Source organism: Vigna umbellata, chromosome 9, assembly GCF_029865625.1.
Source record: "Vigna umbellata cultivar VRB3 chromosome 9, Vumbellata_1.0, whole genome shotgun sequence".
Classification (NCBI taxonomy): Eukaryota; Viridiplantae; Streptophyta; class Magnoliopsida; order Fabales; family Fabaceae; genus Vigna; species Vigna umbellata.
In genome coordinates this window covers 32,500,799-32,525,699 of record NC_142173.1, presented here as the reverse complement: position 1 = coordinate 32,525,699, position 24,901 = coordinate 32,500,799, and the positions used below count along the sequence as shown (strand labels likewise).

General features: G+C 36.1%; 2 protein-coding genes and 2 long non-coding RNA genes across 4 annotated transcripts; 1 reads left to right on the top strand and 3 right to left on the bottom strand.

Moving 5' to 3' along the window:
• Positions 1–11,340: 11,340 nt before the first annotated feature.
• Positions 11,341–13,917, bottom strand: LOC148193267 (uncharacterized). The gene is made up of 3 exons (XR_015781908.1): positions 13,381–13,917; positions 13,181–13,270; positions 11,341–11,631 (listed from the first exon to the last, which is right to left on the bottom strand). It is a non-coding gene; the product is annotated as an uncharacterized LOC148193267 (long non-coding RNA).
• A 1,430-nt stretch (positions 13,918–15,347) lies between these two features.
• LOC148193266 (uncharacterized) lies at positions 15,348–18,076 on the bottom strand. Its single transcript, XM_088099394.1, has 4 exons — positions 17,254–18,076; positions 16,562–16,998; positions 15,645–16,474; positions 15,348–15,462 (listed from the first exon to the last, which is right to left on the bottom strand). The coding sequence occupies exons 1-4, from the start codon at positions 18,074–18,076 to the stop codon at positions 15,348–15,350; spliced, it is 2,205 nt and encodes a 734-aa protein (XP_087955520.1).
• A 145-nt stretch (positions 18,077–18,221) lies between these two features.
• On the bottom strand, positions 18,222–21,090 carry LOC148193265 (uncharacterized). Its single transcript, XR_015782159.1, has 3 exons — positions 20,661–21,090; positions 20,461–20,550; positions 18,222–18,911 (listed from the first exon to the last, which is right to left on the bottom strand). It is a non-coding gene; the product is annotated as an uncharacterized LOC148193265 (long non-coding RNA).
• Positions 21,091–22,698: 1,608 nt separating this feature from the next.
• LOC148193264 (putative caffeoyl-CoA O-methyltransferase At4g26220) lies at positions 22,699–24,446 on the top strand. The gene is made up of 5 exons (XM_088098723.1): positions 22,699–22,888; positions 22,966–23,045; positions 23,440–23,584; positions 23,663–23,794; positions 23,996–24,446. Exons 1-5 carry the CDS (start codon positions 22,844–22,846, stop codon positions 24,284–24,286), a joined length of 693 nt encoding a protein of 230 aa, XP_087954849.1. The 5' UTR covers positions 22,699–22,843; the 3' UTR covers positions 24,287–24,446.
• The last annotated feature ends 455 nt before the right edge of the window (positions 24,447–24,901 follow it).

Here is a 24,901-nt window from a genome sequence, read left to right as displayed (position 1 = left end):
TTTAATTCATACATCCAACATACACATTCAACATTTCAATGCACACGCACAACATACAATTTAAAATAATTCTTCATAGTACTTTATAAGTATAATAGACGACCGTCCGGACTGTATGAACCGTGTAGCTACAGGCGTCCTTGCACCCGAGTGATGTAGTAACTGGGATACACTCAACAGCTGCCACTCGAGGTTAGCTCTATCCAAAGTACCCCTAAGGAATAGAACCTCCTGCCATTCCCACACATGACTACCCCCTTCTACGTGAAGATGAGTATCACGGAATATCAGGATGGACCAAGCCAGCATTAGCTAACCACAGTCATACTTTACCAATTCAATATTCAACATATATGAGACGTTCCTCCCTGGAACGCTCGTCCAAAATCCAACATCATAGATTCAGTTCTCATAGTGTTCACACTTTAATTTATCATATTCCATCATCTTTTACATCTTTAGGTTCAGGAGTCAAAAATGACGAACGTTCAGTCCACTGAAGAGTTAGGACGAACGTCCAAATGAAGTTACTGGATATTCAGGAAGAATATATAACGAACGTAATTTCTGTTTGACCAATTAAATGAACTGACTCAACTTGAAGTGTACTGGTCCTTAGAAAATATTTGGGATAAAAACTTGTACCAGATTTAATGCACAATGGAGGGTCAAGAACACTTAGAATTTATCTTTGAAGAAATTTGCATAGGAAAAACCAATGCCAGGAATTTAACGAACGTAAATAAAATGAATAGTTAATACTTTACACGAACGCTATTTTATCAGTTATTTATCCAATCAGTACGAGCGCTTGATATGAGACCTAGCGCGATTCAGGACGGACGCTCGTTATAAGACCGAGCACTATTTAGGACGAACGCTTGGTATAATACCGTGCGCCATTTAAACGAAAGTTCGGTATCAGACCGAACTTACCAAGGACGAACGTTCAACATAAGGCCGAACGCTATTAAGAATGAACGTTCGACATAAGGCCGAACGCTATTAAGAACGAACGTTCGACATAAGGCCGAACGCTATTAAGAACGAACGCTCGACATAAGGCCGAATGTTCTCGTTTCAGCATTGTTTAATTTAAGGCGTACGACAACTCTATGTTGAGCTGAACGCTCAAACATAGTAACTCAATTGAAGACTCTCGTTCTCACACCGAATTCCTCCCAAATGAAAGAATTCAATTCTAAGTCTTTTCAGGGAAACCGAACGGTATAAGACCGTACGGTGACGAGCGTCTATTATCATAGGGAATTTATCAGATCCAGATTTTCAAATATCTTAACTTTAACATTTTTCACATGAATTAAACTCTGAAATTTCATATCCACATAATTTTCATACTTTATAACATTAATTCACGTCATCAAATCCAACTATACACTACTCATTTATCCTTCATACGCATCAAAATCAGCATGCAGTACATACAATCAAAAGCAGATTCATACAGCGCAACAGGGTTCATTCATAACAGCTCAAACATCATATTTTCATACATCCAGACCAGATCATACAACATGCAGTATAAATTAAACATATAAGCTTCCCTTACCCGGATTGGCAACCAAACTTGTCCTAGATGTAAAAGTGGCTTCGTTCAACAAGCTTTTCTTATATTCTTGACTCTTCCAAAACAAAATCTAACCACGGAATACAGAACACTTAGAATACAAGCTTGCATGAAACTAAAAACCCTATTTTTCCAGAACCTAAGGACGAACTACGGAAAGGGGACTCACCAGCTTAGATTCCAATTTTGTTCGGTCCAAAAGGAAGATCACAGCAGAACGAACACTCCTACGGTGCTGCAAACGTGATCGGAGAATAGATGTGAGTTTTACAGTAGAGAGAAGGTGACTGGTTTCAGAGAGAAGTTGGGGAAGATGAAGGGTTTGAGTCCAGAGAAAAGAGATGAGTGGTGCAGGAGAGAGAGAGAGTTTTCAAAAATCTGGTTTTGTAAATCTCACGCTCGTTTGAACGAACGTGTCCCAAGTTGACACCTGCACACCAAACTCTGATTTCAGAAACTTCTCCCGCGACACGTGGCGTGCGTGCATGTGTGGCTTGGTGCGTTTTTAATGTTGCAGAGAATGATTGTGGCTTGGTTTCAGTGCAAAGCAGAGGGGTTTATTAGATTTGGAAGTGGGTTTTAATGGCTGAGAAGTGATGTGGCGTGCATTAATGGTGAGGTGTCAGAATTAATTTATACTAATTATTAAGGGTTTCACAATATGTTAATGTTATTTTCACACAACCATAACTAAACATGTAGTACTTTATGTTTTTTTTTTCAAATTAAAAAAATTACAAATTTTATAAATTGACATAACATGTATGAATACGACATTAATGAAAATTATCAAATTAAACCTTCTTACAAAAAATTGAAAGACAAATTAAATCTAAAAATAATAAAGAGACCAAAATAAATCAAACCTAAATTACTAATTAAGAAAAAAAATCAAATATAAAGATAAACAACTTATAAAACACCTACAAAATGTATAAATGCATATATGCAAACCTAGAAATTATTATAGGTATAACTATCAATATGTTGAACTAATTATCGGTATTATATAATGAGAAAACTCAATGTCTCTAAACAATTGAATATCACCTATAAATATTTGTTTAACTAAACATATGAAACATATAAATATAAATTGTAAGACCCATAAAAAATAAAAATATATATATATATATATATAGTAGTAAATTTTAGCATTTTATTAGTAATAATAATTTTAGTGGATAGAAAAATGTAAATTTTGGATATAAAATTATAGTAATTTTATAAGGAGAAGTTAAAATTTTTGATAACTTATTTAGTATTTTTTTTTAAGAAAATCGAATAGTAAAAATTGAATAGTGAATAGTAAAAAGTGAATAGTAAATAGTAAATAGTAAAAAAAAAATAATAAAAATAAATTTTCAGCATTAAGATTCCTTAGCATGGAAGAAATTAGTAGGTAGAAACTAAGATCAGATTTGGTGAGTAAATGATTAAAATATTATTTTTTAAATAATATTAAAATAATAAATAATATTAAAATATTAATGAATAGTAAATTTTTTTTTTACCTATAAATAGCCATAGGAGGGAAGGGTATTTTGCACCAAAAAAAAAGAGGAATCAAGTGAGAGCTTGAGAAATAGAGAAGAAAGAGTTAGGGAGAAATTTTTAGTTGCAAGAAGAGTAGAGGTTCTGAAGAATTTCAGGGAAACAAATTCGGAGTAGGAGATTAAGTCTGGAATAGAGGTAAGGGGAGCTAATCTTTCTTGTATATGATTTTTATCCATGTTATGATAATGAATATGAGTTATGAGTATGTTAAAATTTTGGTAATGGTAGTTATCTATTCACTTATATAAATTTAGTTTTCATGATTATAATTTTCTTATTTTCGAGTTAGTATGGTAAAACTTTTCTTTTAATTACTTTGACCGTTGGATTTAGCTAAAATTTTAATATATGAATCCTAAGACCTATTTCTTCACTTTGACCGTTGGGATTTGTAATTAGAAGTCTGTACTTAGAGAAATAAATCCTGCATGTTTGAGTAAATTAATTACCCCTGTAGATCTGTTACTGAGTCATCTCGGTAAAATATATATTACGACTTATTTGACCGTTAGATCAACTTGAAAATTTTATATATGATTCCTAAGATATATTAATACACTTTGACCGATCGGATTATAAATTGAAAGTCTATGTTTGGAGAAAATAATTTTTAAGTTTTGAAAAAATCTGATGAACACTATATTTCTGTTCTTAAGTTATTATGGTAAAAATTTCATATATATTTTATTTACCGTTAGATTGAGCCCAAAATTTAGTATGTAATTCATAAGACATATTAAGTCATTTTGACCGTTCAGATTTGTAATTAAATGTTTGTGCTTAGGGAAAATTAGTTCCGCATTTTGAGTATAATTGAAAACCACTTAAAATTCTGCACCTAAGTTACCTCGGTAAAACCTCAATATCTATCTAGTTAACCGTTGGATCAACCTGAAATTTTAATATATAGTTTATAACAAATAGTGAATTATTGTGACCATTCAGATTTGAAATCGGAGTTACAGATTTATAGATATTAATTTCGTATCTTCTCAGAGATCTCAATATTGCTTAAATTTCTATTTTTTGATATCTATATTAAATTTCGGTGTTAATATTATATGCTGTTGTTTTAAATCTGTAAATAAGAAATTTGTTAAAAACTATTTGAGGAACACTTTGGCTAAGGAAAGACTTGGTACTTAAGTTGTCCATTGTGACGCACCTCTCTTTCCTGGAAGTCTACTCGACAAGTTTTTAACTTAAATCCTATTGAACAGATTATGTACTGTTAAATTATTGTGTAATATATCTTGTTGGAATATATTCAGTTTGTATGATTTCTGAAATAATTGGACTTTATTAGATTTGAATTTATGCATCTGAATATGATTGTGAATTATAATGATGTGATTTATGTGGAGAGTATGTGAATGTATGCGATATAGTCAATTTGTATGACTTTTGGGATGGATGGACGTGATGCATATTGGTGTATGCATTCTGATTTGGTGTTTGATGCATATTGGTGTATGCATGATGCATATTGGTGTATGCATGATGCATATTGGTGTATGCATGATGCATATTGGTGTATGCATGATGCATATTGGTGTATGCATTCTGATTTGGTGTTTGATATATATTGATGCATGCAATGTGGTTTAGTGTGTAACTCATATTTGTTTATGTAATTTGATCTGGTATAGTGAGCATAGTATGGTTTGATATCGAGGTATGTTTATTGTATTGAATTGTTAGCTCACCCTTACATGTGTGTGCATGTGAATGCGATGATCGTATAATGCGTGATATTATACGGGAGCAGATGAAGAAATGTCGTCTGAAGCAATACGAATGAAGAAAGAGATCGAAGATAAGTTAGAAGGATTCAAGTTATACTTAGGAGTTTATAGTTGAAATCTGAGTTTAAAATATGTATATCAACTGTGAATTTTTAAGTGTGAGATTACGGGATGTTACCGTAAATGTAATAATATGAATTATCCAATGTGAGATATTGGGATGTTACATTAATGGTATCAGAGCAGTTCGTCCTTAGGATGACCTCTGTGTTGTGGGTCTTCCGTGTCTTCTCTGTGAAGAATTGAGTCTAAATGGTATAATTTACCATTTCCTCCAAATCTAGGTAGTAGAGTATTGTGTCTAACTACTCATGACTTTTACCATAGATGATTTTCCTTTCTTAATTCTGAGGGTTTGAGGAAAGATATTAGAATTAGTTAAAGCCTTGATAGGGAAATATAATACTAGAGTTTAAGTTTCAAAGGATGAGTGAAGATGTTGGTGTTTAGAAGTTTCTAGAACAAAAATTAATAGATCAGATATCTTACGTTTCACAAAAAGGAGTTGAGTTCAAAGGCTAGATTTAGAGAAGCTTTGGATAAGCATGAATGTAGCAAGGTTTGAGAAATCAGTTTGGTTTAGTATATCAATAACGTTAAAAGTCAGAAGAGAAGGAAGTGTTGATGAGAAACGGAATGACATTGTGTGAGATTGGTAACATGGATTGATGTATCAGTGATGATTGGAATCTGAAGAAAGAAAATGGTGGAAGATTTGAAGAGAAAGTTAAAAAAAAAAAAAAAGAAAAAGGATAGGAATACTGAAGTAGATTAAGAATAAATCAAATATTAGACGAAGAAGAGTAGATGAGAAGTTATATAAGGAATAAAGAGGATTGAGAGAAAGTTTAATAGGAGGAGAAATTTATAAGTTAAGAGGACACGAGATCTTTTATTGGAAGGATTTTAAGCTAAATGGATGATTAAAAGGAGATGGTTAGATTTTTTTAGTAAATGTATTAGAGATAAGATTTGAGAGTATGTGATTGTGGTATGAGGAGTAGTGGAGAAAATCCAGGTACGAAAATTTTGGCTTTCGACTTATGCAAATATTTGGTATTTTTATGATAGGATTAAAATGTCATGATTTATGGTTGTAAATTTTATTGATTTTGGAATATTAAAGATAGTAGAGGTAGTGTAGGTTGAATTGATATTATTATGAACATGACAAGATAAGGAAGAAGAAGAGTTTGGAAATAGATAAAAAGGAGGGTTGCAATGTGATTAGGGAATTTGGAATAATTAAGAAGTTGTAGGTTGTGATTGGAGAAATTTCATCAGGTATAGTTATATGGTAGTATTCAAACCTCAATAGTGATGTAAAGGATGGGTAAAGATTTATATGTCGCACCTTGATCTCTATCCAGTGATGTGTATGAGTGAACTTGTTTATACTTACTTTTAGTTCGCATAAGATAAAAATTTGAGATTTGGTTAACACTAAATATCCTTGGGATATGGTTTTGATCTCGGGGAGCACATTATAATTGAGGTTGCGTTGTGGTTGATTGCCTGATAATCTCTATAGACGAGTGGTAGGAAGTAACATGGTGGTTAAATGGTTGGGAAGGTGTACTTGCCTGAAAAAGTTCTTGAATAGAGTGGTAGGAAGGGATACTTGGCACAATGGTTTTGTGCTATGACATCTTTTGATGACCCATTAATTCTTTATATCTATGGGAGTTATTTCAAGTATTAGAGGATTAATTAGTGTAACCATTAAGCTATATTTTAATGTTATAGGATGGATTTAACTTATGTGGCATACGTAGTTTATTTAAATGGGTAGGTGCAGTACTGATAAGGAAGCTAGTTAGTTTTAAATTCGGCCTTATTGATATAAGTGGTTTCATAAATTATAACATTGTTGATTGAGTGATCTGTTGAGTCTTATCAAAGATACGCAGTTGTTAGGTACTGGGTTACGGATAACATTAAGTTTGTGGATTCATATTAGGTTAGGATGTGGGAAGGTATTTTGAGGACACAATTTATATTCCTAAGATTTAGAGTTTATAAGTTAATTCTTGAAGAATGTTTTAACTTAGGCTAGTAATGGTTGCTAGGAAAATAATTAAATAAAGGTTGAGGTAATTTGGAGTATAATCTTGAAAGAAGCTTGATTATTCTAGTTTTGTTAAGTATTTCAGAAGTGTTTATCAGGTGAAGAAAATAGTGGTTCAACATTTAGTGTGAGTTAAATAAAGGATGATGACAAGTATTTTAGGGATATCTGACCAATGCAAGTGAAGGATAGATATTGTAGTCTAGAGTATGATCGAAAGGATGGTTTGGTCATGTTTCAATATGTTTTTAGAAGTTTATGGTCTTAAAGAATTGTGAGTTGATTGTTGAACATTAAGTGTAGTTAAGGGTGAAGGCAATATTACCAAGAATCAGATAAGTCCATCAAGGACGAGTGAAGGAAATGATGCATGATATTAAGTGTGGAAGGGTTCCTATGAATGTTATAAAGCATACTCAATATAGGTATTAGTTTTGGACAAGTTCTTGTTAAGTGGGTATAGAAAAGAAAACATAAGGATGAATTATTTAGTAATAGTGTTTTGGACTCCGTGTAATCATCAGAGTAATTAGAAATTTTACGGAAAATAGAAGTATAGGGTAAGGTGGAGCAATCTAGTAAAATTTTTGGTAAACATAAGTGGCTTTTGGAGGCGTACAATTTCTAGGAGTAGAAACTGTGTTGAGAAAATATAATGGAAAATTGTTACGGAAAAAGAACGATTCTTAGAGTTTTACATGGTCATGGAAGTCTTAAATAAGGATCTATAAGGAGAATCACTTTCTAGTTATAGTAGGAATGAAAAGTTTTCTCGAATCTTGTGATTATAGTTTATGAGTGATCTTGGCACAAGTGAAGAAACGGACAAGCAATTTGGAGAGAGCCCCACCTATTTTCATACATCCAAGGGATTTTAAGAATTCAGGGGCTGCCAATTGTCAACTAAAGACAAAAACAAAATCCTGAAGTTAAGGGGAAAATCTAATCTAAAACCAAGAGTAGTTCATTATAGGTTAGAGTAAAAAGTTGGAAGTTGAAAGTTTTGAGCTATAAGTGATGATTTGGCATAAGTTATTACTATGAGTGGTTAGGTTACATAAATCTGGTATGGAAGTTAATGGTTGATTATTTTTGTTTTAGGTGATGAGATTTTAAATTAAAAGGTTTTTGTAAAAGGAGGAGATTTTGGGTCTATTATTAAGTCAATTATGACTTAGGAATCTCAGTAGGTAGAAGTCGTATGTTGATTTTAGGAGAAAACCGTTAGAGTAATATCTTCTTATTAGTAAGTTCAACCACGAGTGTGGGAGAAGCTCTTCACACGAGGAAATTTCTCTTAAGCACATCAGTCAACATTCATTTAGTTTTAATGCTACTTAACTAAGAAAGTGTGTGTTAGATCTTTCTCACATTTTAGAAGTAGATGCGACTACAAAAAAAAGAAGATGTCTCATTAAGAGGGCAACCCCTAAGTATAGAAAATCATCGAATAGAATGACTTAGAGGAAAGATCATCTACTTAGTCAAAGTAGTTTGGGAAAGAAGAGTAAATGAATTTACAAGGAAATTAGAAGATAAGGTGAAATAATCATAACCTTATTTTATGTCCAATTTTCGAGGACGAAAATTTTTGTTGTTGGGGAGAATGTAAGACCCATAAAAAATAAAAATATATATATATATATATATATAGTAGTAAATTTTAGCATTTTATTAGTAATAATAATTTTAGTGGATAGAAAAATGTAAATTTTGGATATAAAATTATAGTAATTTTATAAGGAGAAGTTAAAATTTTTGATAACTTATTTAGTATTTTTTTTAAGAAAATCGAATAGTAAAAATTGAATAGTGAATAGTAAAAAGTGAATAGTAAATAGTAAATAGTAAAAAAAAATAATAATAAAAATAAATTTTCAGCATTAAGATTCCTTAGCATGGAAGAAATTAGTAGGTAGAAACTAAGATCAGATTTGGTGAGTAAATGATTAAAATATTATTTTTTAAATAATATTAAAATAATAAATAATATTAAAATATTAATGAATAGTAAATTTTTTTTTTACATATAAATAGCCATAGGAGGGAAGGGTATTTTGCACCAAAAAAAAAGAGGAATCAAGTGAGAGCTTGAGAAATAGAGAAGAAAGAGTTAGGGAGAAATTTTTAGTTGCAAGAAGAGTAGAGGTTCTGAAGAATTTCAGGGAAACAAATTCGGAGTAGGAGATTAAGTCTGGAATAGAGGTAAGGGGAGCTAATCTTTCTTGTATATGATTTTTATCCATGTTATGATAATGAATATGAGTTATGAGTATGTTAAAATTTTGGTAATGGTAGTTATCTATTCACTTATATAAATTTAGTTTTCATGATTATAATTTTCTTATTTTCGAGTTAGTATGGTAAAACTTTTCTTTTAATTACTTTGACCGTTGGATTTAGCTAAAATTTTAATATATGAATCCTAAGACCTATTTCTTCACTTTGACCGTTGGGATTTGTAATTAGAAGTCTGTACTTAGAGAAATAAATCCTGCATGTTTGAGTAAATTAATTACCCCTGTAGATCTGTTACTGAGTCATCTCGGTAAAATATATATTACGACTTATTTGACCGTTAGATCAACTTGAAAATTTTATATATGATTCCTAAGATATATTAATACACTTTGACCGATCGGATTATAAATTGAAAGTCTATGTTTGGAGAAAATAATTTTTAAGTTTTGAAAAAATCTGATGAACACTATATTTCTGTTCTTAAGTTATTATGGTAAAAATTTCATATATATTTTATTTACCGTTAGATTGAGCCCAAAATTTAGTATGTAATTCATAAGACATATTAAGTCATTTTGACCGTTCAGATTTGTAATTAAATGTTTGTGCTTAGGGAAAATTAGTTCCGCATTTTGAGTATAATTGAAAACCACTTAAAATTCTGCACCTAAGTTACCTCGGTAAAACCTCAATATCTATCTAGTTAACCGTTGGATCAACCTGAAATTTTAATATATAGTTTATAACAAATAGTGAATTATTGTGACCATTCAGATTTGAAATCGGAGTTACAGATTTATAGATATTAATTTCGTATCTTCTCAGAGATCTCAATATTGCTTAAATTTCTATTTTTTGATATCTATATTAAATTTCGGTGTTAATATTATATGCTGTTGTTTTAAATCTGTAAATAAGAAATTTGTTAAAAACTATTTGAGGAACACTTTGGCTAAGGAAAGACTTGGTACTTAAGTTGTCCATTGTGACGCACCTCTCTTTCCTGGAAGTCTACTCGACAAGTTTTTAACTTAAATCCTATTGAACAGATTATGTACTGTTAAATTATTGTGTACTATATCTTGTTGGAATATATTCAGTTTGTATGATTTCTGAAATAATTGGACTTTATTAGATTTGAATTTATGCATCTGAATATGATTGTGAATTATAATGATGTGATTTATGTGGAGAGTATGTGAATGTATGCGATATAGTCAATTTGTATGACTTTTGGGATGGATGGACGTGATGCATATTGGTGTATGCATTCTGATTTGGTGTTTGATGCATATTGGTGTATGCATGATGCATATTGGTGTATGCATGATGCATATTGGTGTATGCATGATGCATATTGGTGTATGCATTCTGATTTGGTGTTTGATATATATTGATGCATGCAATGTGGTTTAGTGTGTAACTCATATTTGTTTATGTAATTTGATCTGGTATAGTGAGCATAGTATGGTTTGATATCGAGGTATGTTTATTGTATTGAATTGTTAGCTCACCCTTACATGTGTGTGCATGTGAATGCGATGATCGTATAATGCGTGATATTATACGGGAGCAGATGAAGAAATGTCGTCTGAAGCAATACGAATGAAGAAAGAGATCGAAGATAAGTTAGAAGGATTCAAGTTATACTTAGGAGTTTATAGTTGAAATCTGAGTTTAAAATATGTATATCAACTGTGAATTTTTAAGTGTGAGATTACGGGATGTTACCGTAAATGTAATAATATGAATTATCCAATGTGAGATATTGGGATGTTACATAAATCACACGTGATAGCCAACCAAATTCTAACTTGTGTATGAATATATTTGTTTTTAATATATTAGACATCCAAATCCATTCGATTTGAATTAATATTATTTGAAATTATTATTTTTGGATAAATCAATTCAAATTTATTCAATTTAAATTTTCTTATTTAACCGAGTATTTCAATTACCATTTAATTAAAAAAAATATTTAAATATCAAATAATACTATTTAATGACTAAAAACATTTGTAGTCAACATTTAATAAAATTGAAACAAGCTGTAACATCCCAAAATATAGTAATTACCATAATCAAGATTAATTACATTAAGATAATAAACAGTGCAGTCTTACAAAAACCGAACGAGCACTAAGATATCGAACGTTCATAAAGCATACAGAAATGACGAACGCCATAATATAAAGAGTTTAAGGACGAACGGTTTTACAGGATTACAACCGAACGTCTACATCAAAACACGTAATAAACTATACTATACTGGCGAGCGCTCTAGGGCTCGGCTTTCACTTCAACATCCACCAGCGTCGCGTCCTCCAAATTTTCTTCTTCCAGCATTGTTTCAAGGGACGTTCCACCATCTGCTCACATCCACATGGATGATCATTGCATTTTGACAAGACGGAAAATACATGGACAGTAGACAACACAATGGAAAATGCAAGGGTAAGCTTACGTATTTTAAATTCATACTTCAACATTTATATTCAAACCATCATGCAATCAGCACATATCCATATAACTTCAATCAAAATATAAATAAATAAATATGCTAGACAGACCGTCCGGACTGTATGAATCTGTGTAGTTTCAAGCGTCCTTGCACCCGAGTGATGTAGTAACTGGGTAACATTAAACAGCTGCCACTCGAGGTAAGTCCGTTCTTACGTCGCCCATGTTAACTTATGGACTAAGGACCTCCTGCCGTTCCCACACATGAGTACCCCCTTCTACTTGAAGAGGCGTATCACGGAACATCAGGATGGACAGCGAGTCTAAACTTATCCACAGTCATACTTTACAAATATCAATTTCCAACCAAGAGTAGTTCCTCCTTGGAACGCTCGTTCAAATATCAATCTCATAATTTCACCCCATATAGGGTTCGTTCATTTTATAATTCTCTCGATATCACATTTTCATTCTTTGTTACACTTCCATAAAAAGACGAACGTTAATTCACTGTATGGACGAACGCTAATTGAGATCAGGACGAACACTATTTAAAACGGATGCTCGACATGAGGTCGAACGCTATTAAAGACTGACGCTCGACATGAGGTCGAACGCTATTAAAGACTGACGCTCGACATGAGGTCGAACGCTATTAAAGACTGATGCTCGACATGAGGTCGAACACTATTAAAGACTGACGCTCGACATGAGGTCGAACGCTATTAAAGACTGATGCTCGACATGAGGTCGAACACTATTAAAGACTGACGCTCGACATGAGGTCGAACGCTATTAAAGACTGATGCTCGACATGAGGTCGAACACTATTAAAGACTGACGCTCGACATGAGGTCGAACACTATTAAAGACTGACGCTCGACAGAAGTCGAACACTATTAAAGACTGACGCTCGACAGAAGGCCGAACGCTATCAACAACGTACGCTCGACATAAGGCCGAACGCTTATTTACTCAAAAGGGGGACGCTCGTTCTAGAGCAGAATTCTTTCCAAATGAAAGAATTCCATTTTAAAGTATCATAAGGAAAACCGAACGGTATAAGACCGTACAGTGACGAGCGTTAGTTAACAAAAGTAGGATTTAAGTGCAGAATTATCAACCTTAGCCAATTTTTCAGATTTCAACATTTTAACCTAAACTTTATACTTCAAATGAATCTCAGATTTATGAACTTTACACTCTCACTTCCAGATTACTTCATATTCAATAATCAACATCTTAACAATTCATACATTATAGTATTCATCCATACGATTCAACCATGCATGCAGCTCAACAATCCAGAAAATCATATCAGTACATTCATAACAGCACAACAGGGCTCGTTCATGCAGATCAGAAAATCACGCATACAAAGATTTCATACAGACAACCCAATCATGCTTTCATCCAATCATACACGTATAAATTTAAATATATGTAAGCTTCCCTTACCTGGATAGCAGTGATCTTCCAAAAGCACGATTCTAGGGTTTCCTCTAACCACTTCTACTCTCAAGTTTCGTTCCACAGTTCCCACGTAAACTAAGACACCAAAACAATCAACCAAAACTCAGACCTAGAACCCATTCATGCAACCAACTAGGGTTCGCATGAGACCAGAAAAGGACGAAGCTTAAGACAGAAAAACTTACCAGTTCCGATCCAAGTTCTGTTCGGTCCAAATGAAAGGTCTCAACTGGACGAACACTCCTACGGTTCTGGAAAGTGAATCGGAGAAGAAGAAGATGAGTTATCGAAGAGAGAAGGTTACTGGTTCTAGAGAGAGATCAGAGAATTTGGAAAATCTGATTCAGAGGAAGGAGATGAGTGATTCAGGTGAGTGGAGGGTTTTTCGAAAACTCTTTTTGCTTAACTCACGTTCGTTTGAACGAACGTCTCCCTCGCTGACACCTGCATACCAAACTCTGAATTGGAAACTTCTAACGTGACAAGTGTCGTGTGTGCATGCAGAGCTTAGTGCGCAATTAATGCACTGGACGTGTGTCGCGGCTCATTGATGGAAGCTACTAGGTGAATCAGCAGTATCATAATTACTGATTTGACATCTAATTACGTTTTAAAATTTTCCGGGATCTCACATTCCACCTATCTACAAAAATTTTCGACCTCGAAAATTAGAGACTTACCCAAGAACAGATGAGGATATAAGTCCTTCATGGCGCTCTCAACTTCCCATGTTGAATCACCCGTCTTAGCGTCCCACACCATCTTCACCAGGCGAACTTCCTTGCCCTTGTAGTACTTGGTGCGGCTATCTTCTACACGAACTGGATGCAATTCTATCGTTCGGTCTGGACGTAGCTGAATGTCCTCTAGCTCCAATACGTGTGACGGATTTGCTATATATTTTCGAAGTTGAGAGACGTGGAAGACAGGGTGAAGGTTGGCTAGTTGGGGTGGCAACGCAAGCTCATACGCCACTGGTCCGATCTTCCTCAATATCTGGTAGGGTCCAATGAACTTGGGAGATAACTTCTTTGGACGAATGGCTCGTCCCACACCAGTGACTGGATTGAGTCGAAGGAACACATGCTCCCCTGCAGCGAACTCCAGCGGTCTTCTCCTTTTATCAGCGTACGACTTCTGCCTGCTCAAAGACGTCTTCAACCTCTCCTGGATTTGCTTGACTTTCTCGGTCGTTTGCTGTATAAGCTCAGGTCCAGTTAGTACGTGCTCTCCTTCTTTGAACCAACAAAGTGGTGTTCGGCATTTCCTCCCATAGAGTGCTTCAAACGGTGCCATTCCAATGCTCGCCTGGAAACTGTTGTTATACGTGAACTCCACTAGCGGCAGAACCTCATCCCATGCGCCTAAGTGATCTAGGACGCACGTCCTCAGTAAATCTTCTAGCGTCTGGATGGTTCGTTCAGACTGGCCGTCCGTCTGAGGGTGGTAGGCTGAACTCATTTGTAATCTACTACCAAGCTCGCTTTGAAGTGACTGCCAAAACCGTGAAGTAAACCTTGTATCACGATCTGAAATTATGCTCGAAGGTACCCCATGCAGACGAACGATCTCCTGGATATACAACTTAGCTAAGTTGGTTAACGACATCTTTAAGTTGACCGCTAGGAAGTGGGCGCTCTTGGTTAGCCTATCCACGATCACCCAGATTGAATCATGATTTCTGACCGTGCGTGGTAGATGAGTCACGAAATCCATGGATATGCTATCCCACTTCCATTCGGGAATCTCTAATTGTTGAAGCAATCCGCCAGGTCTTTGATATTCTGCCTTCGCTCGTTGACAAGTTAGACATGATGCCACAAAACGAGCGACATCACCCTTCATTCCAGGCCACCAAAACGATTTCCGGAGGTCTTGATACATCTTGGTCATGCCAGGGTGTATACTAAGACGACTGTGATGACCTTCCTCCAGAATGATCCTCTTCAGTTCGCCATCATTAGGAATGCACGTCCTACCCTTGTAACGCAGCATGCCGTCCGTTCCTGTGTTGAATTCCTTATCTTTCTTTGAAACGAGCGAGTCTAGTATCTTCACCAGATCTTCATCCTCACGCTGCTTCATTTTGATTCGGTCGAACACGTTGCTAGCTATTCTAAGGTTACAGCACTTGATGCTGTTCGGTTCAAACTCAAACTGTAACCTTAGATCTCTGAAACTCTCCACCAAGCTCAACTCGCGCACCATCATAGACGACATATGCACCACTTTTCTGCTCAGAGCGTCCGCTACCACGTTCGCTTTTCCTGGATGGTAGAGCAGCTCGAAATCATAATCCTTCAAGAACTCAAGCCACCTCCTCTGCCTCATATTCAACTCCTTCTGATCAAAGAGGTACTTGAGACTCTTGTGATCACTGAAAACTTGGAACGTGGATCCATACAAGAAATGCCTCCAGATCTTCAGTGCAAAAACGACCGCTGCCAACTCCAGGTCGTGCGTTGGATAATTCCTCTCGTGAATCCTCAACTGCCGAGACGCATACGCTACCGCTCGCCTCTCTTGCATCAAAACACAACCCAGCCCTTGATGAGAAGCGTCGCAATAGACTTCAAACGGTTTAGACGTATCCGGAATAACCAGCACTGGGGCGCTCGTCAGCTTGATCTTCAGCTCTTGAAAACTGGATTCACAACGATCAGTCCAAGCGAACGGCTGATCTTTACGGGTCAATTGGGTTAGCGGCGCTACTATCTTAGCAAAACCTTCAATGAAACGTCTGTAGTAGCCCGCCAGTCCAACAAAACTACGTACCTCCGTGACCGAACGCGGACTCTCCCAATCCAATACCGCTCGCACTTTCGCTGGATCCACCGAGATGCCTCCAGCCGACACCACATGACCCAAAAACTGGATCTCCTTCATCCAGAATTCACACTTAGACAACTTGGCATATAATTCTTTCTCCCGCAACACTCCAAGTACGAGTCTAAGGTGCTCTTCATGCTCTTCTTCAGTCTTGGAATAGATGAGGATATCATCTATGAAGACAACTACAAACTTATCCAAATAGGGCCTGAATATGCGGTTCATGTACTCCATGAACACGGCTGGAGCGTTCGTTACTCCAAAAGGCATCACCACATATTCATAATGCCCATATCGCGACCTGAATGCTGTCTTCTGGATGTCATCTTCTTTAACCCTAATTTGATGATATCCGGATCTCAAATCAATCTTCGAGAATACTGCAGCCCCATGTAGTTGATCTAGCAAGTCATCTATCCTCGGCAAAGGGTACTTGTTCTTGATGGTCAGCTTGTTTAATTGCCTGTAGTCAATACACAACCGAGAGCTGCCATCTTTCTTCCTTACTAACAGCACGGGCGCTCCCCAGGGTGATACGCTCGGCCTAATAAATTTCTTCTCTATCAACTCCTCAATCTGCTTCTTTAGTTCAGATAACTCCGCAGGCGACATCCTATAAGGCTGAACCGAGATGGGAGCGGCTGTAGTCACCAAATCAATTGTAAACTCCACTTCACGCTGAGGGGGAAGTCCAGGGATCTCTTCCGGAAAAACGTCCGCAAACTCGTCCACAACTGATCGTCCCTTACCTTTTCTAGTGGACGATCGTTCTTCTACCCTTCCTCTGGATTCCTGATCCTCGTGAGTCATAATCAAGAAACAGCTGGCGCCTTCCATAATGTCTTCTTTCAGCTGACCGAGCGTCACTGAAAGAACTTCTTCATCTACACCAGGGAAGATCAACTCTTTCGCTCCACAATCAAGAAGAACACGATTGGCAGCCAACCAATCCATTCCTAAGATAACCTCCAAACCTTGAAGAGGTAAGCAGATGAGGCTAACTTTAAACCTACGCCCATCCACTTCTATAGGACACTTGACGCACATAGTGGACGTCCTAACCTCACCAGCTGCTGGGGTCGACACCACCAGATCAAACTGCATCTCGCTTACTTCTAATCCCAGCTTTTCAACACACGCCTTCGAGATGAAGGAGTGCGTTGCCCCCGAATCAAACAAAGCACAGCAGGGTCTACCAAACAGCATGCATTCACCAACAATAAGGTTACCTGAACTCGCTGCTTCAGCGCTCGTTATAGCATACACTCGCCCACTAGCTTGGGCTCGTCCTCCTCTTGGCTGATTTCTTCCAGCATTAGGTGGCCTCATCACAGCACGCCCACTCATATTGCACTCGTGATCCAGGTGCCCGTTTTTTCCACAACGAGTGCATTGCTTTACTCCCACCAACTGAGGGCATGAAGACCTATAATGTGGTCCTCCACACCGAAAACAAACAACACCTCCCTGTCCAGACTGTCCGACCGGGACTACTGCTTGTGATCCGCTCGTCTGAGAAGACTGATTTGGGCGAGCGTAAGGAGGTCTCCTCTGTACAGCACCTCCCCTGGACACCATTGGTCCCCTACTCACTGTTTGCTGCCTCTTCAACCGTTCTGCCTCTGCCATATTCTTCTCCAAAACCTTGGCTCGCTCGACCATGGCAGGAAAAGACCGAATACACAAACTTGAGATCAACACTTTCAGATCACTTCTCAACCCATTCTCAAACTTCCTGCACTGCCACTCCTCGTTAGTAGCCATCGTATTGAACCTCAGGAGGTGTTTAAAGGTGTTGGTATACTCCGACACAGACTTGGTTCCTTGTGCCAGTTGAAGGAACTCAACTTCCTTAGCGTAACGTACGCTGTCCGGAAAATACTCCTCATAAAACTTGCCTCTGAAAACCGCCCAGGTTACTGGATTCCGAGCGTCCGTTAAGATGGCCTTCATACTCGTCCACCAGTGACTTGCTTCTCCAGTCAACAAATACTCTGTAAAAGCCAAGCGGCTCTCATCCGGACACCTCTTAGCATCATAAATACGCTCCATATCTCTCAGCCACTGGTCTGCCTCATCAGGAAGGCATTTCCCACTGAATTTAGCCGGGTGGTGTTGGAGGAAACTCTCCAGGGTCCACTCAGCAGTAGGCGGGGCAGCGTTGGAAGAAGACGCTCCCGCAGTGTGCCGGGTTGATGCTAAAATCTCCATCAGCTGTCGCTGGGTTGTTTCCGAGCTAGCACGGGAAGCTTCCAGACTTTGCATGGCAGCTTGGTTTTGCTGCATCAGGGTGGCGTTTTGTTCCATTAGGGTCGTATTCTGCTGTTGTAAACGGTCTATCACTGTCTCCAACAACCTGGCGTGGTTGGACGTATCAGGTTCGTTAGGTTGGGGTGGAGGAGGGAGTCTAGGGGCCATCGTTTTCTGTACCAGAGAAAACGAACGTTAGAAGTGTCTAACAGTTAAAACATTAACTTATTAAACACACGATGAGCACACAGTAAAAACGTAATGCGCTCATAACCTACAGCGTCCTTAAGAGAACAAAACTGCTCTGATACCACTAATGTAACATCCCAAAATATAGTAATTACCATAATCAAGATTAATTACATTAAGATAATAAACAGTGCAGTCTTACAAAAACCGAACGAGCACTAAGATATCGAACGTTCATAAAGCATACAGAAATGACGAACGCCATAATATAAAGAGTTTAAGGACGAACGGTTTTACAGGATTACAACCGAACGTCTACATCAAAACACGTAATAAACTATACTATACTGGCGAGCGCTCTAGGGCTCGGCTTTCACTTCAACATCCACCAGCGTCGCGTCCTCCAAATTTTCTTCTTCCAGCATTGTTTCAAGGGACGTTCCACCATCTGCTCACATCCACATGGATGATCATTGCATTTTGACAAGACGGAAAATACATGGACAGTAGACAACACAATGGAAAATGCAAGGGTAAGCTTACGTATTTTAAATTCATACTTCAACATTTATATTCAAACCATCATGCAATCAGCACATATCCATATAACTTCAATCAAAATATAAATAAATAAATATGCTAGACAGACCGTCCGGACTGTATGAATCTGTGTAGTTTCAAGCGTCCTTGCACCCGAGTGATGTAGTAACTGGGTAACATTAAACAGCTGCCACTCGAGGTAAGTCCGTTCTTACGTCGCCCATGTTAACTTATGGACTAAGGACCTCCTGCCGTTCCCACACATGAGTACCCCCTTCTACTTGAAGAGGCGTATCACGGAACATCAGGATGGACAGCGAGTCTAAACTTATCCACAGTCATACTTTACAAATATCAATTTCCAACCAAGAGTAGTTCCTCCTTGGAACGCTCGTTCAAATATCAATCTCATAATTTCACCCCATATAGGGTTCGTTCATTTTATAATTCTCTCGATATCACATTTTCATTCTTTGTTACACTTCCATAAAAAGACGAACGTTAATTCACTGTATGGACGAACGCTAATTGAGATCAGGACGAACACTATTTAAAACGGATGCTCGACATGAGGTCGAACGCTATTAAAGACTGACGCTCGACATGAGGTCGAACGCTATTAAAGACTGACGCTCGACATGAGGTCGAACGCTATTAAAGACTGATGCTCGACATGAGGTCGAACACTATTAAAGACTGACGCTCGACATGAGGTCGAACGCTATTAAAGACTGATGCTCGACATGAGGTCGAACACTATTAAAGACTGACGCTCGACATGAGGTCGAACGCTATTAAAGACTGATGCTCGACATGAGGTCGAACACTATTAAAGACTGACGCTCGACATGAGGTCGAACACTATTAAAGACTGACGCTCGACAGAAGTCGAACACTATTAAAGACTGACGCTCGACAGAAGGCCGAACGCTATCAACAACGTACGCTCGACATAAGGCCGAACGCTTATTTACTCAAAAGGGGGACGCTCGTTCTAGAGCAGAATTCTTTCCAAATGAAAGAATTCCATTTTAAAGTATCATTAGGAAAACCGAACGGTATAAGACCGTACAGTGACGAGCGTTAGTTAACAAAAGTAGGATTTAAGTGCAGAATTATCAACCTTAGCCAATTTTTCAGATTTCAACATTTTAACCTAAACTTTATACTTCAAATGAATCTCAGATTTATGAACTTTACACTCTCACTTCCAGATTACTTCATATTCAATAATCAACATCTTAACAATTCATACATTATAGTATTCATCCATACGATTCAACCATGCATGCAGCTCAACAATCCAGAAAATCATATCAGTACATTCATAACAGCACAACAGGGCTCGTTCATGCAGATCAGAAAATCACGCATACAAAGATTTCATACAGACAACCCAATCATGCTTTCATCCAATCATACACGTATAAATTTAAATATATGTAAGCTTCCCTTACCTGGATAGCAGTGATCTTCCAAAAGCACGATTCTAGGGTTTCCTCTAACCACTTCTACTCTCAAGTTTCGTTCCACAGTTCCCACGTAAACTAAGACACCAAAACAATCAACCAAAACTCAGACCTAGAACCCATTCATGCAACCAACTAGGGTTCGCATGAGACCAGAAAAGGACGAAGCTTAAGACAGAAAAACTTACCAGTTCCGATCCAAGTTCTGTTCGGTCCAAATGAAAGGTCTCAACTGGACGAACACTCCTACGGTTCTGGAAAGTGAATCGGAGAAGAAGAAGATGAGTTATCGAAGAGAGAAGGTTACTGGTTCTAGAGAGAGATCAGAGAATTTGGAAAATCTGATTCAGAGGAAGGAGATGAGTGATTCAGGTGAGTGGAGGGTTTTTCGAAAACTCTTTTTGCTTAACTCACGTTCGTTTGAACGAACGTCTCCCTCGCTGACACCTGCATACCAAACTCTGAATTGGAAACTTCTAACGTGACAAGTGTCGTGTGTGCATGCAGAGCTTAGTGCGCAATTAATGCACTGGACGTGTGTCGCGGCTCATTGATGGAAGCTACTAGGTGAATCAGCAGTATCATAATTACTGATTTGACATCTAATTACGTTTTAAAATTTTCCGGGATCTCACACAAGCTAACGTTCATGTTAATAATAATAAAAAAATCAATATAAAAATTAACCAAAACAATAATTATGACTGGCTTAGGTAAAAAAAAATTAATTCACATATGTCAACAGATAATTTTGCTAGCTTTGGCCAATAAATTCTTGGTATATCAAGTAAGAAATAAACTAATTTGCAAAAAAAAAATCATAACAATTTATATAAAAAATAAATTTTATCGATATTAATAAAAAAACGTGATCGAATTAATTAAAAAGTAATCATCTTAATAATATTTTAATCTCCCAAACTAAAATTAAGCCGAAGAGAAAATATGAAAACTAAATATATAAAGTAAAAAACATGAAATTTTTTAAATTTGTTCTTTTTAAATAAAATTTTATATTTTATATTTTTCACTAATTCAATTACTCATGAAATTTTAATTTTTTATTGTAAGTTAAAATCCTTCTTTAAGGTCAAAGAATCTATATACTAATACTATAAACACATTTACCGTACAGAAAATAATTATCTTTGGATAATCTTTTGGAAAAAGAAAACACTTTTCAATTTATTGAATTTTCACTTTTACCCTTATTTGAAAGTGACATTCCCGCTTTTGTCCTACTTTGAAACTTCTTGAAAATGCAATCCGGAAATAGAAAATGTATTTAGGAAATATTTTGTTTATGAAAAAAGAAAATATATTCCTGATTTTTTTTTTCTGGAAATCTTTTTCAAAAGATGACTTCAGAGATTTATTTTCGGAATAATAACTTATTTGAATGATTTTTTTGAAGAAAAAAGTTTTTTTAATAATTTTTTAGATAATTTTTTTATAAGTTGTGATTGATTATTTAAAATATACGAAATAATAAAATAATAATACATAATTTATTGTCAAAAAAATTATTAAAATATAATTACTTTTTTTTTAAATATTTTCTTTTCTATCATTATTTCCCGTCACCTTTCTTTTTCTTCTTGAATCTCTAGATAAAAGGAAAAATATTATTTAAGACACCTAAATATTTTTATTAATTTAATTTTATCTTTTTTTTCTTGAAAAAAATGCAAAATTTAATATTTTTTAAGATCATTTTTACTTTTAAATTCTATGTTAAATAAATGTAAAAGTGGATAAGTTACTCTAACAAAAATAAATAAAAGCTACGAAAAGGAACAGTTAAATAAATGAATTTGGTAGTTGTGTTGAAAACGTGGGTTGCTGTTGCTATCATGGTGTTCCTGTCGGTGGCATCCAATGATTGCGAAAGGGAAGGAGAACAACGACCTCTGGTGGTTATGGTGATAACAGTGACATGCATAAGGATGAGCAACTTCTCACATCATTGTTATAAAAAAAGGTTGATAGAGTAGTTTCCATCCTCTAATGACGTCATCGGCTAAAACAAAAATTTTGTAACGTAATTGGCACCTTAATCGGGTACTGGCTTCCCTCGGAGAAGAAACATGAAATAAACCTGAAGGTGACAGCAATTTTAACTTTTTAAGAAAGTTTAGTTATTGAAAAATTTGGTAAAATTTAGAACTTCAAAATACCCACATAAAAGGACAAAGGTAGTTGAATCATTCAAGACATATTCACACCGCCTTCATTGCTTGTTGAAATGGTGGTTGCGACCTGCAACCTCCGCTTCACTTCTTTTAAAATGGCCGAAACAGGGGACGCATTGTAAGTCCAACACAAAAAAAAAAACAAAGAGAAAAACAGAGGCTTAACAAAGCATAGAGAAATGTCCGCTAATCCAGCAATACTGCAGAGTGAGAAGTTGACCAAGGTAGGCTTATCGTTCAAACAGTACTTTTTCCTTCGCTTCATTTTCAAAAATTATTCAATTCAACAATGTTGTGGCAGTATATACTGGAGACTAGCGTTTACCCTCGAGAAGCCGAGACTCTCAAAGAGCTAAGGAATGCCACCGCAACACACCCTTGGTAATTATTCTCTGCCACAATTCTGTCTCAAGACATGTTGACATTATTAAAATCAACAAAGACAAAGTCTTTTATCATAGTTAATGTCTCGGTTGAAACTCGAAAGACTGCTATAAGTTTCAGTTTTTGGTACGAGGCTTAGTCAGAATTATAACCTGTTTACTTTTACATTGCATCTTGTAGATCTGCTTCTTTTTTATGTTTCTTGCTTTTAGCTTCTACATCGTTTTAATGAATTTGTGGTGTGGTTATTGTGTTGATCGTGGTCCCCATTCTCAGGATCTACCTAGAGTTTTTCACTCATCTGAATATTTGCGGTAGCAATGTCTGTGCTCAACTAGTAAACAATAAAGGGATTTGTTTCATAAATTTAGTTACCATTTTCACTCTGCAGGGGATTTATGGGCACTGATCCTGATGCGGGTCAGCTAATGGCCTTGCTCTTGAAGCTGTTGAATGCTAAAAAGACCATTGAAGTGGGAGTTTTTACAGGATACTCTCTTCTCCTCACTGCACTAACCATTCCAGACGATGGAAAGGTTTGCACTTTTCTTTGTTATTTGGTACGTTTAATATGTCTGTTTTATGTCACCAACTCCATTGTCTGTGTGGTGTAGATTATAGCCCTGGATCCAGATAGAGAAGCTTATGAGATAGGACTACCATTCATTAAGAAGGCTGGTGTAGAGCACAAGATCGACTTCATTCAGTCTCCAGCTCTACCTGTTCTTGATAAACTATTAGAAGACGTGAGTATGATTCTGTGTTGCTGTCATGTTACTGACATAACAATGTCATATTACAAGACAGAAAATTGTCTATAATAAATTAAGACCCTAGTTTTTGTTTTTTCTTTTGTTTCTTTCTCCCTTGTACGTAAGAGGATCTAACTCCTTTTACTTTATAGTTAGTTTTTGTTTGATATTTTGGTTCTGTTTCTTCTGTTACAGGATTCAAATAAGGATAGTTTTGACTTTGCCTTCGTTGATGCTGATAAAGATAACTACTGGAATTACCACGAGCGGCTTCTTAAACTGGTGAAGATTGGTGGGTTAATAATCTATGATAACACCCTCTGGGGTGGAACTGTTGTCTGGCCTGTAGAGGATGTTCCAATACCCAAAAGAAAAAACAGGCAGGCTGTTGTAGCTTTCAACAAAGCAATTGCAGATGATTCTCGTGTTGAAATTTCTGCTGTTTCAATTGGTGATGGCTTCACTATTTGCAGGCGTGCGCAATGAACACCATTTTCGAATGTTTCGTACTATGATCCAAGTTAACTTAATGTACCATGTTTTTGGTTTTTCATTCTGCTTTTTCTGTGGGTGGTTAAAATTGATTTCCTCAAACTGTGGGGTTTCTGATTTGACTGTAATGTGAATCACCGAGTGTTGCCATTTACGATTAATAAAATAAAACGTCTGATTCTTTGTGAGAAAACTCAATGTCTCTAAACAATTGAAGATCACCTACAAATATTTGTTTAACTAAACATATAAAACATATAAATATAAATCACATGTGATAGCCAACCAAATTCTAACTTGTGTATGGATATATTTGTTTTTAATATATTAGACATCCAAATCCATTCGATTTGAATTAATATTATTTGAAATTATTATTTTTGGATAAATCAATTCAAATTTATTCAATTTAAATTTTCTTATTTAACCGAAATTACCATTTAATTAAAAAAAATATTTAAATATCAAATAATACTATTTAATGACTAAAAACATTTGTAATCAACATTTAATAAAATTGAAACAAGCTAACGTTCATGTTAATAATAAAAAAAATTCAATATAAACATTAACCAAAACAATAATTATGACGGGCTTAGGTAAAAATAA